This window comes from Drosophila melanogaster, chromosome 2L, assembly GCF_000001215.4.
Source record: "Drosophila melanogaster chromosome 2L".
NCBI classification, from domain to species: domain Eukaryota; kingdom Metazoa; phylum Arthropoda; class Insecta; order Diptera; family Drosophilidae; genus Drosophila; species Drosophila melanogaster.
The window spans coordinates 2,341,340-2,353,732 of record NT_033779.5 but is presented as its reverse complement, the minus strand read 5'-3'; the positions used below and the strand labels follow the sequence as shown (position 1 = coordinate 2,353,732).

General features: G+C 43.5%; 2 protein-coding genes across 5 annotated transcripts in view; one reads left to right on the top strand and one right to left on the bottom strand.

Moving 5' to 3' along the window:
• Window positions 1-12,393, top strand: part of CG9967 (uncharacterized protein) — a 48,596-nt gene that overhangs the window by 3,624 nt on the left and 32,579 nt on the right. The gene's annotated exons all lie outside the window — the stretch shown is intronic.
• Window positions 1-12,393, bottom strand: part of eys (eyes shut) — a 47,265-nt gene that overhangs the window by 5,212 nt on the left and 29,660 nt on the right. For both annotated transcript variants that reach the window (NM_001032399.3, NM_001272995.1), the window contains exons 6-10: window positions 6,554-6,906; window positions 2,702-2,974; window positions 997-1,289; window positions 271-931; window positions 32-195 (exon numbers count right to left, since the gene is read on the bottom strand). In NM_001032399.3, the coding sequence (NP_001027571.3) occupies window positions 32-195; window positions 271-931; window positions 997-1,289; window positions 2,702-2,974; window positions 6,554-6,906 (1,744 nt within the window). The remainder of the gene's footprint in view (window positions 1-31; window positions 196-270; window positions 932-996; window positions 1,290-2,701; window positions 2,975-6,553; window positions 6,907-12,393) is intronic.

Below are 12,393 nucleotides of genomic sequence, written 5' to 3'. Positions count from 1 at the left end.
GTAATGATTATAACTTTTTTGTGGAACCTACCCTCCTCGCAGTTTTTGCCTGTGCGTCCTACAGGACAATCGCATTCGTAGCCATTGACCAGCGGCACACAGGTGGCGTCCTCGTAGCATTTGTTGTTGAAGGAGTCACAGGGATTCGTGGGCTGGGCACACAGTGGCCCATACCAGCCCTCCTGGCAGATGCAACTAAGAAGTGGAGAAATAGCGAATTATGAACATATAATGAGGGTTAAAGGTAGATAGATCAAAGGATGCGCTCACGTAAAGGTTGCTCCATGCTGCAGGCAGGCGCCATCGTGCTGGCAGGCATGGCGATGGCATTCCCTGGTTCCACATTGACCCACGCCCCGACCTCTGACCCCGCGCGTCTCCTGGAGGGGCACCGTGACCTGTCCCGCCTTCAGCTGTACATCGTATATGCATCCCTGGAATCCCGAATGCAGTGGCAAATCGTGTGGCAGCGTATTGAAATTGGCTATCTCGTGACCGCCGAGATACAGAATAGGCAACACATCCATCCGACTGCCACTTCCGGGCGATCGACCCGTAATATTGAACTTTCCATCCACCGAGAGCCAGGCCTGTCTTCCAATCCGGCCCACCTTAATCTCGTACGGAACCCGGGGAGCATCCAGCCGGAAATCAATGGGTTTCTGTGTGAATATGCGACGGGGCCCGGCTCCCAGATTCCAGGTGAGCATTATGTAGCCCTGGATGAAGCTCACCGCCAGGTGATCGCTCTTCTCGTCGTGATAACCCGACTGCCCGAAGAAGGCCAGCAGCGAAATCTGAGACATGGTCTGCGGCAGGATTTTGAAGCTCAGCTCGAGCGAATACTCGAGGGGAATCGGCACCGTGTAGGCCACAAACGAGGAGAGTCCATTGACGCTGCCGGAGAAGGATGGCAGGGCCACTTCAAGATCTAAAAAAGAGTTATTAATAATAAAATAATGATTCCTCAATAGTTCTTCTGAATGGAGTACTCACTGTGCTCGCAATAGTGGCCGTGCTTGCCCAGCGGACACAGGCAGAGGTAACCGCTGCCCGGAAATTGTACGCAGGTTCCACCGTACTGGCACGGGTTGTCCTCGCACACGGATATCTCGCAGGTGGGGCCCATGTAGCCGGTGGGGCACTTGCACTTCCACTTCTCCGCCTTCTCGCCATTCTCGTCCAGATCGTTGGTCTCGATCTTTATGCAGGCGGCGCCATTGCGGCAAGGACTCGATAGACACGCCAATGAGCCGCATTCCGTAATGCCAAAGCCATCGAGGGCATCGCTACACAGAAAAATAATCAGTATGAATGTTTAGGAATTTCATTTAAATGGGGAAAAGGGTTTTGAAAGTTATAGTTAAATCATATAGTTAAACTTATAAATACAATTGATCATTAGCTATGATTTTTTTCTCAGTGCAAAACTGAAATGAGTTAGGTGTCGCAGCTAATTTCATGAGCTTGGCTAATTCAACATGCCAATACCGTGGACGAAGTGTCCTTTTCGCCATCCTTGCGCGCCATTTGACAAACAGCCCACAGCTGTCAGCGCTTTCGACACGGATGTGACCACCCCCCACCGCCCACATCCCTACGCCCTGCGAGCCCCCTTGCGCCCATTTGTGGACCCCCTTTTGGCCTGGCCCTCTGCATTTGGGCCATCTGTTTGTACTCGCGCTTTTATGAACATAGCACACTGACGAATGGCTTCCGCATTCGCTGACAGGCTGTCCTCATCCCACCTTGCCATCATCGCCAGCCCCACCTCCTCCCGCCCAGCTCCTTTGAGATGTCCTTTTCATCGGGTTGGCTGCATTTTCAGTGGCAAACTTGGTAAGAGGCCATAATATATAAGCTTTTAGCAAGGCTATTTCTTTTATGGTTAAGAAGTTTCCATGGCAAACCAACTTGAGGTCTAGCATGGAATTCGTCAAGAACTCTTGTGCATTTAAGATATTTAAAGACCTGTGGAATGACAAGCGCTTAAAACAACCACTTGAAGTTTAGTTGATAAAGTAAACAAAATTAGGGCCTAATTAGCAGCATGGCTCTACTACTTTATGTCCCACTTGCACTTTTGGTTATTTTCGCCACTCCCATTGGACACAGGCGATTCCATTTGTTATATATGGTATTAGCCATATATTCCATATGTGCCACCTTCGCCCATTTCCGCGTTTATCTCCGCACGTAAGCAGAGTTAATTTTTTCGTGCACCGAGGAAAAAACTTTTTAACACCCGGTGGCCGTATAATCCGGCCATAACTGCAACTCCTTCAGGGCTTTCGCCACCTGCAACTTTGTGTGGCGGCATTTTGATGGTTCCATTTTATTCCCGCCCTTACTCGCCTTTGGCTTTTCTTTCTTTCGCTGGAAGAGTGTAAGCGGCATTAACATTTAAGAGAAACCCCCGCCGGAGATATATGCCTTTCCCAGATATATATGTCCCCCCCCCCCCCAAAATCTGCCCCAAAGAAGTCGTAATTTTCTGGGAGCTGTTCATTAGCCGTGGTCCAGCGATCAAAGAGCAAATTGGTGATGGGTGTGTGCATCTTGGGCACTGAGAGAAATATGACCTATTATTTACTTATATATGTGATCAATTTCATTTAACAAATAAAATAGACTTCTTATGTTTAAGGCTTAGTTTAAGTGCATATTTGGGAGTGAGTTAGTATGAATGATATGAACTCACCCGAAAATCTCGCGAGCCTGTCCATTGATGCGCAGCGTATGGAGGCAGCCGGTGAAGCCGCTTCCACTTTGGGCCGGCGGCAGTTCGATAATCAGGCCAATCGGCGCCTGGGGCGCTCCGCCCAGATGCAGCCAGGTGTTGAGGATGGCCTCCGGGGTGTGAAGGCGCGGCGGTAGTAGCTTCAGCCAGGTGGGCTGATCCCCGGACATGGCCAACGTGTCGTTCACCAGCAACGAGGCGTTGCAGTGTGTGTAATTCCGGCTGAAGTCCAATCTGGAAAAGGGACATTCGAGGCATTCCTTTAGCGCTTCTACCTTTCAACTTTTGCCATTCGCCTTTCACTTTTCAATCTATTTGCACCGTATGGTGCTGCAGTGCATCAAATATTTAATACCCCGCACTTTCCCTTTGGCGCGGAGGCGACACACCCTGCATTCCCGGCTTTTGGGACGACTTTTAAGGAGAAATTCCCAACATGCCGATGCGTGAAAATATTTATGACACCACAATCCACCGCCCTGACCCGCAAATTCCCTCATCCACCCAAGTAGGGTCCTGCCAGCAATCTGTTATCCTGGCCTACCTTTTGCCAGTTGACCTTTCAGCGTAGGCAACTTTCGCAGGACCCAAATATTCATTTACAGTGGTTTGATTTTTGTTGAAAAATCTTGAAAACATACTAACATGATACTTCGCAAAAAAAGGGATAGCAAAAAATATATATATAATAAAATTAAAGATTCAATATTATTAGTATCTCACGCGTTAGAATTGGTATTTTAAATAATATTTTTAATTGCTATTAAGCCTAATCCCGCACCACTGTTTGATGGCCATGTCCTTTTCCGTCCGCCCAGCAATTGCCTGTAATGTCAATCGACTGTCAAATTTTTGTTTCGCCTGCCCAGCGATGGTATGGAATTTTTTACCGGTCCTTTGATGTGATGGAGGCAAAGGATCGGATGGGGTTACTGGTGCTTTTTTCGCCCCTCGGCGAGTGAGCCGCCAGTTTTTATTGGCCCGCTTGGTCGAATGTCACCTGCTTTTATTTGAATGGGCTTTGTTGTGAGGCCTCATCCGCAGTATTTCAGATTTTATTCCTTGGCGGAGGAAGGTGGGAGTGCCCCTTTTTGGTGGGATGGACGAACTGGGATTCATATCTTCGCGTTTATTGCATTTGAATGTAGATATTTTAATGCCAAAAAGTCAGTGCAGCAAATGCCTGCAGAAGGACATATATTTTATTGTTATTTTATGATGGCTGGATGAAGCTGTAAAAAGTTTCCCATATGCTGGCCAGATGGAAAAAGTTTTTCCTGATTGCATTTAGTTTTTACAACATGTGTAACATGTATTTGGCACTGATTTTCCTTTTGTAAAGTTTAAAAAACATTTATGTTGACATTTACTTTAAAATACTTCATTGTCCTCGTTGAATTACGTTTTTAAGCAATTCACAAGGTTAAACCACCTATATTTCAACCATTTCAGAAGTTCCGAAGCCCATTATTTAAATACTTTCAAATTAATTACCACTTCCTTCAATTTATAGTTCCATTAACGAGCCGAAACCAAAAATCCAAACTTCCTTTCAATGCTGTTTAAAGTTCAATTAGCTGCACTTGACTGAGCAACAAATTAAATTAGCATTGTTTACATTGAAAGGAAGCTAATTTTTGTCGGGTGTGAGTGGGTGGAAAATCCTTGAATATAATTTATTGACACGGCCAATTGAATGCTATTGAAAAGTTCTTAGCTGCGGAAGCTGCGAAGAAAATCCATTCCAGCGATCCTAATTAATGAACTTAAGTCGGCAATTGTTTTTAGTCCGATTCGCAATAATTAAAACGAAATTCCCGACGAGAGCGGAAAGAAATGTGGCCGCAATTAGGCTCGACTAATGCTAAGTATTATTGCTTTCTAATTACACTAATTGTGCGCAGCACCAGTTCGATGTAGGTCCTTAAGTAAAATGTCAATTGTGCCGGGCATTAGGCTCATTAGAGAGTGGAGCCCACTCCCGCTGGGTGGATTTCCCCCGGAGGGAAACTATAGTTCATCGAAGGCCCGACATTCTCGTCCTCATCATCGTCATCGAGCTGCCCTGGGCGAAAAGGTCCTTTTTGTTCCTTCTGCTCGGGCGATTAAGCACGCAAGGCAAATAAAAATAGGCAACGAACATAAATTTGTTGCTCGTAAATCCACTCGCCAGACCAAAACACAAAAACAACACCGCAGAAAGCGGAGCAACGAAAGTAATATAATATAGCAGCACTGAAAAAAACTAGCGCAAATAACATGAAATCAATTGTAAAAGGAATAAACCCATTTGACACAACTATATCCCAATTTCTCGGAGGATGTGAAACTTGCTTATGAATTATATTACTATTATTATTATTTTCTGAAATATTTGAAGGGATTATTTCTTTCTGTGCACCTATATAGAGGACGATAGGGTCCTTAACATCGGACATTGGATCGCCCGGGGCAGGGACCAAGTGCTAAAAAGTAAATTTGTGGTCGATTCGATAGTCGTAAAATGTGAAAGTGTCCCCCCACTTTCGCTTTTTTGTCCCCTCTGGTAAATTATTTATACGGTTAGCCGTCTCGCTCACTCGTTGTCCTACATTCGGTTATATATTTATTCCTTAATGTCCTGTTTATGCCAGCGATTCATCTATCCTTGATTCGCCCCGGGAGTTGCGTATTCCCAGATTTGACTTTGGCCTTCGGCAAAGTTGTATTCGCCAAAAGCGATTACTTGGTGATTTTCCATATGCGTTCAATGCCCATCAATTTGATGGCCATTTTTAAGTAATTGCCCACAACTGAATTGTAAACAACCCATTTTCACGATGGACAATTGAGTGATTATGGCTCCTATTCCAATGACGACTCTAAGTGGCGGTCATTTGAATATTGCAGCACTTTTTGATGAGCACACAAAGTCAACAGGTCGAAAGCAAGGATTGATTGATTTTTAAGTGGCTTCCAAGGACTTGGAATAGAATTGTTGCTTTGCAATCATTGAAAGTTTTAAAAAGTTATTGTTGCTTAGCTATTTGCGCTCAAAATGCTCTCTAAATTACAACTAATGCGAGCCGAAATTCATTAAAACTTTGTTTTCCATTGCGAATGTAATGCGCTGCGATAGTGGAAACATTTGAATAACTTTTTAAGTCGCTGCCTTTTTTTCTCCTGCTTGGCCAGGAAATGTTAGTTTAACGATTAATTACGCACGAGTCCGTCCGCTCATCCCGTTAGCAAATGCGGCAAATTAAATTTTTCAACCGAGCAAAAATAAAAGAAGAGTCAGCCAGAAAAAATCTCCAACTAATTACGCATGGATGGCAGAAGTGGAAGCCCCGCAGGATTTAATGTTCGAGCAAATGGCCGAGCGGAAATGGGGCGGGAAGTGGAGGGTTCGCGCAGAAGAGGATCTAAAAAAAAAAAAGTGCAATTTATTCTACACTTGAAGCATTATAATTTGTGGCCTCTGCGGACGAACGGAGGATGAAATGGGATTCGACGGGGCCGCGTTTAATGGCCAATGTCCTGACCCAACCGCCTGCTCCCTGACACTGACCCATATGCTGACCTCCACCTTGCCGCGTGCGCAGTTTAAAAAGTTAATTAACATGCCGCCCCCCTTAATCATCCGCAAGTTGGGGGAGTGACCCACTTTTACATACCTTCGCACCTGCACTGAGCAAAAGGTTGGGATTGTTGAAGCCCAAAGTTGATTCCAAATCTCAAGGAAAAGGGATCAAGATTTCGAATAGTTCACAGCTTTTCTCTCAGTGCATGTACACGCGTAATTGCATTCCGCGGTCGACACTTTTCACTTACTCAGCTCGAATGGTGATTTCGTGGCCGGTGTTGACCGGCGTTTCCAGTTCACTCAGCAGCATCGTCTGCAGTCCGCAGGAGAACTGGAACTGCATGAGTCCCTTCTGCAGGAAAAGGGCCATGTAGTGGCCACCCTTGGTGCCCTGCGCCGCCGCCAGCATGATCAGCCCGTTGGTGGCCCGGGTTCGCACCTTCAGCTGGATGTGCATCGGCAGGACGGCGTCCAAGGACTCGTGGCCCCCGATGTCCTTGTAGATGCGGTGCGACACATAGGAGTCGCCGGAGAAGGCGGCATTCCGGATGATAATGGGCAGCTCGCAAAGAGGTCCTTGGCGGTCGAAACGACAAACACACTGAAAGAAATAGTAAGGAAAGTTATAAATAGAGTCAATGGGGATTTTCTTTAAATTTATTCACTGATAATAGCTCACGCTACGCTCCTATTTTTATAGTGATATCAACTCATTAAAAAAATCCCTATTTAAATAGCTAACCAAGTATTTCTCTAAACCCACGCACATACTTTTGAGTAGTTACAAAATATTTACAGCCCAAACTTTGCACTACAACTTATGGGAAAGAACCACCGGAAAACGCGAAGCGAAACTTGAACAATTTTAATTTAATTTGGGGCCACACTCCTTCGGAAATGCGACGACTTCTGGTCGCTTTTCAATAAGAAAAGCACGTTCCAAAAATGCCAATAAATTGAAAAGTAATATGAATTAACTTTTTGCCTCTGCGCGGCATCGACTTCGCCCTCGTCGTCCATTGTTCTGGCTTTCATAATTTATGCCGCACCAAGGGACGCCTGCAAGTGGAAAGTGAGCCAGAAAACTGCAACAAGCGGGCCAAGAAAAACAGGAGTCGTGAAAAGGGGAGAACCGAATGGAGCCACCGAAAGTTTTCCCCGATTTTTCCACACCGCCCCTCAAATTGAGCAAATTAAGTGCCGGGAAATCGGAGGGAACGAGGGAAAGCAGCGCAACAGTCACGTTGGTGGACAATGCCCTTGGTGGGGGGTGATAAAATGACAACCTCTTAATGGGAAGTTATCCATATGGTGGCGGAGTATTCTCAAAAAGTTGCGTACACACCTGCACCATAAAAAAAAAAATATACGCCATCAAAAGCAGAAGTTTTAAATTACCGTTGATAACGTCAATTTGGTGGCTTTATATGTAAAAACTACTAGTCTCTTAATTGGATATGCATAGACAGGTTATGACATAGGAATTACTGTTATTTGGCCACTTAAAGTTCTAATTTTATTTTGTGTGTTAGTAACTAATTGTTTATACAACTGGAATAGCTTTATATTTATCCTGCCTGCCTGTCGTTTATCTTTCAATATGTAAGGACATTATCCAGGCTTTAATAGCGCGACACGGAAATGAAAACCCTTTCGCAACTTCCCTGCTGTTCAGCGGAAAAACCAAATCCCAAAGCAGTGTTAAATGCTCTGGCTTACAATGGCTCAAATGATTTTTTACCAACGAATTTTCGCTGTTCCTGTTTTTATTCCCATACTTCGTTTGTCGGTGGAAAACATTAAAATTGCCTCCTGCTGCGATGATGTTTTCCATCCCACGCCAAGTGGAAGTTCGTTTTTGGGGCCACGATGCCAGTCCATATCACATTTTCATAGCATACTTTTGAGCCAATTCTGACCTTGAAAAGATATATTAAAAAGTTTTCTTTTGCAGCAAAGGCGCAGGCAGCCTTCATAACAATTATTTGAAGTGTTTGCTGGCAGTTTATTCGCGAACTTTGTTTTTGTTTGCCCAACTTCGCGCTAGTGCCTCTCTTGTTAGACAAATGAGGCTGTGCTTGGGTTTCGGGGAAAAGTCGGAAAAATGCGTACTGTGGGTGGTGCTCAGTATCGAGGGCCCCACTGGCCTGAATTTAGTTTTCGCACATTTTTAGACGACTCTGTTTGCTCTCTCTTTTTGTTGGCCTCCATTCGCATGTGCCCCGCCAACAGGAAACATTTTAATTAAAGCTTTTGACCTTGCGGCATTTGGCTGGCGCATAATGAATGTTGGGCAGCAAAAAAAAAAAAAAAAATAAAAAAAATGAAATAATATGTAACGAAAATGAGCCAGGGGAGAACATGTGGCAGATTTAAGATTCAAATACGTGTGGTTGGAGAGAAAACGGAAATGAGTCCGTTCTAAGGAGGGCATTATGAATATTCTCCGGCAGTTAAATTTCAAGATTTTAAGAGGATTTTAATTGTTAACGTATGCCCTTTTTAAAGGGGAAAGAGAACGAATGGAAATGTTATCAATGACCTCCTCTTTTCATAAATAATTAATTCTTTCTTTGTCATAAAATTATATTTTGCATATGAAAAATAGATGGATATTCACAAACCTTAATGTTATTTTGATTTAAAAAGTGATTCAAAGTGTATGGTTTGTGGAAGAGCTGTTGGTGAATTATGTTGGCTTCTCACTATATAATTGAAAGGCCTGAATTCCAGCAGTGTGATTACACCCACAGATTTTCCGAGATCCTTCGTCCCCCCCCTCGCCTTTCCCACATTTGCATTTCATTGCGTTGGCCAGATGAAAATTAATTGTAACACGCCAATGGAAATGTCAACGGCCAAATGCCTGGAATGGCCTGAATGACTGAAGTGCACTTCTCGGAAAGGACGTTGAAGGGGGGTGGGAAAAGGAAAAGTGGGTGCTGGCTGGCTGGGGGAAAAGCGCTGGGAAATGGGAAACGAGTCCGCGGAGGATGCATTAAGTCAGGGAGACATGTGGCGGTGATGGAGGAGCCTAAAAGGGCTCAACAAAGTTTTCATTAGTGGCATTGGCGGTGGCAAAAGCAACGCAATGCAGACAGTAGACACACTGAGTCCCGGGAAAATTGGGCGCGGGAGTGGAAAATGCCGGGAGGCGGGGCGTGTTGGCGTTCAGAAGCCAGGCAAACATTTTCCAAAACCAAAAACTCGGCGGGGTAGCACTTGAAATGTGCTTAATGCCACTTTACGAGTGACTTTCGCCGAGTGCGAGTGCCACTTTGCCTGCACTTCGCCCATGCCACGCCCCCGTTTTCCCGCGCTTTCCCCACCCGCATTTCCCCCATTTCCCGCACTCGCCTAACCAATATGACAGCTGACATATGTAAGTGTATGTCTGTCGCTCTGCCAGTCAGTTTTTTGTCTCTTTATACGAATGCAAAAGGCGACACGGAAAGAGATGGCAAATCAACGAGCACTGAGGAAAAGTTGCTCATAGTCCTTTAATTCAAAATATATCTTATCTTATCTTATATCTTTTCACACGTCTAAAGATATCTGCAAGTATGCACTTTAATATTTAAACTTAAATTTTGCTGCATACTTTTACGCACCTTCTAATGCTATTTTTCAAGTGCATTAGAATGGTGAATCTGAAAGCGAACAAAATGCCTGCAGAGTGAGTGTGTGTGTGTGAATGCAGTGAGTGTTTGTTCAGTTAGTTAAATTACTTGGCAACAATAAAGTGGCATATGCTCTGTGAAATAGTTTCCACTCACACCTTTTTCCTTTTTGCCTTAGTTTTTCGGCTGCATTAGTGTGAGTGAGTGTGTGTGTGTGTTGCACAACAACATATTCATACTGTGGTGTAGTGTCACTTGCTCAAGCGCTAAATTTATTATGAAAATTTAATTTTTTTCTTGTTAGCATGTTGGCCACATGCGGTGGCTTTTCATCCCTTGTATTTTTCCTGTTTCCTCGGCTTTTCCGCGTTTTTGTGTGTGCAGGTTACTGTGATTCATAGGTACACTTTGGAGATCTACCTGTGCAGCAAGTAAAGTTTGTAAATAAATTGCCAGCTGGGTTTGCCAACTCATTAACTAGGTCTGAAGAATAAACTAGTTGCACTAGTGCTGCATGAAACTACGCATGTTATTCATTTACCTATCTTTACCTAGTATCTAAAACTATTTAGTTAATTACACTGTATAGTAAGTGGGTCTTAAAACATTCATGATATCCACCCTTTTAAACTCTATTTGTATTATAGCCCATATATTAAAGCAAAGTCAGATCACGTTTCGGTCGTAAAAAGACTGAAATTGCATGTGGTGCCACTAATTTTGCCACCATGGAGTCCATGTTGACATATTAATGGTTGTATTTATAGGGTTTGTGATACTGCAACACACTTTGACCGTCAAAAGGGGATGAATATTAAATGAGAGAATTGGTGAGAATTTGTTGGGCATGTGAATACTTAATGACCCACCCAAACGATTTTTAACAGATTTTCTGAATCAATAGTTGGCCACGGTTGGCCATTATCAGTTTACAGTCGAAAGTTGAATAAAAAGAGATATTGCACTATCATGAAATCATTTGAGAACAATTTTCCGGTTATTTGCAGGCATTTCGAATTTGTTTCGTGCCTCCCTGGCAAATTTACATGCATGCTTGTTACATCTAATGGCTTTCAGTTTTGCAGTCGAGGCCCAAAAATTCGATATTTGCTCCCTTGTTCGGTCATATTTTTAGCTTTTTGCTACTTTTTTTTTGGGGGAGCTTAAATTACCACAAGTATTTTCATAAATAGTTGAATAGGCACACTTTGGCAGGCCTGCCATTGTTGGCTGTTGGCCGAACTGGAACAACTGTGGAGGGCTTTTATGGGTTTCGTTCGGCGAATATTTTCTTCGGCATTTTGTTATTTGCTGTCTGATTTTATACCTGGAAATTTCCTCTTTTTAATGCCTCTGTTATTTCCAAGGTTTTTAAGTATTCATTTACAAGAGAAATTGGCATTTCTGGTAACCAAAAATGGAAGACAAAACGAGAAAAGAGCGATGGGAAATGGCTAAGTTGCAGAAGTTTTCACCGGAAATGTGCCAAAAAATATTTCGAACTGAACTTCGATTTTGATTAGAACAAGATGAGGTGACTGAAAGTAGCTTGGTCATATTCTATGATTTTTTTAGGTTTTTTTTTTTAACCAATTCCATGTAAATTGTCCTGAAATAATTTCAGCCAGTTAGAATTTCGATTATTTCACTCCCTGTTGGCCTAGCAACAATCTGCTAGGCAAATCTGCTTACAAGTACTGCCAGCTTCACCTCTGGCCCACCAAATACGTGATTATTTATGTATAAGTGGAGCACATCTGAGGACCCGTATCTGCATCTCCATCTGAACGTAGGCAGTTGTGAGGTCCTTTCAGGTTGTCAATTTGCAAATTTAGTTGGCGCCCAGTGCATCGCCCGTGGGTGTGGCAGTTGAGTACGTACGTAATGCTAATGCCCTCGTTTGCCGAGTATCCTATTAAAGGGTTAAAGCTTCTCTCGATTGCACGAACTGTAAATTGTATTTACAGTGGGGCTCAGTTGGGACCAGGCGACAAAGTTGTTATAATTCACACAGTGATTATAATAGATATTACGTTGCACTAATGTTCAAGTAGTTGCGTAATTATTTCTATTTGCTAAAGAAAAATAGTTTGAACTTTTAGCGGCTCCCCAACTTAAAAAGTACATTTCAATAACTGAACATATCTATGAAAAGTTTGTAACCTTATTACGGTCTTAAGGGCATTGGTTTATTTCGTTTTCAAATACCTATCCAATTACTTGGTCTATTTACCTATTGCCTAGGCAATTGCAGCTCTGGCTGGCATATTTAATGACTTATTAATGGTCGGTAGGTGGAATTGGAACCCGGAGGCGCTCAACTCCAACACGGCCAATTAGCAACTCAATGGGGTTGAAAATTGTGAAGTTGACTGCTCACACATTCCGCTCCGTAGGATGCCTCGTTTCGCCTAGTTTTTGGTTGTTTTGGCATCGAACAAACAACTCGATTTAGTAAAGGTGCCAAA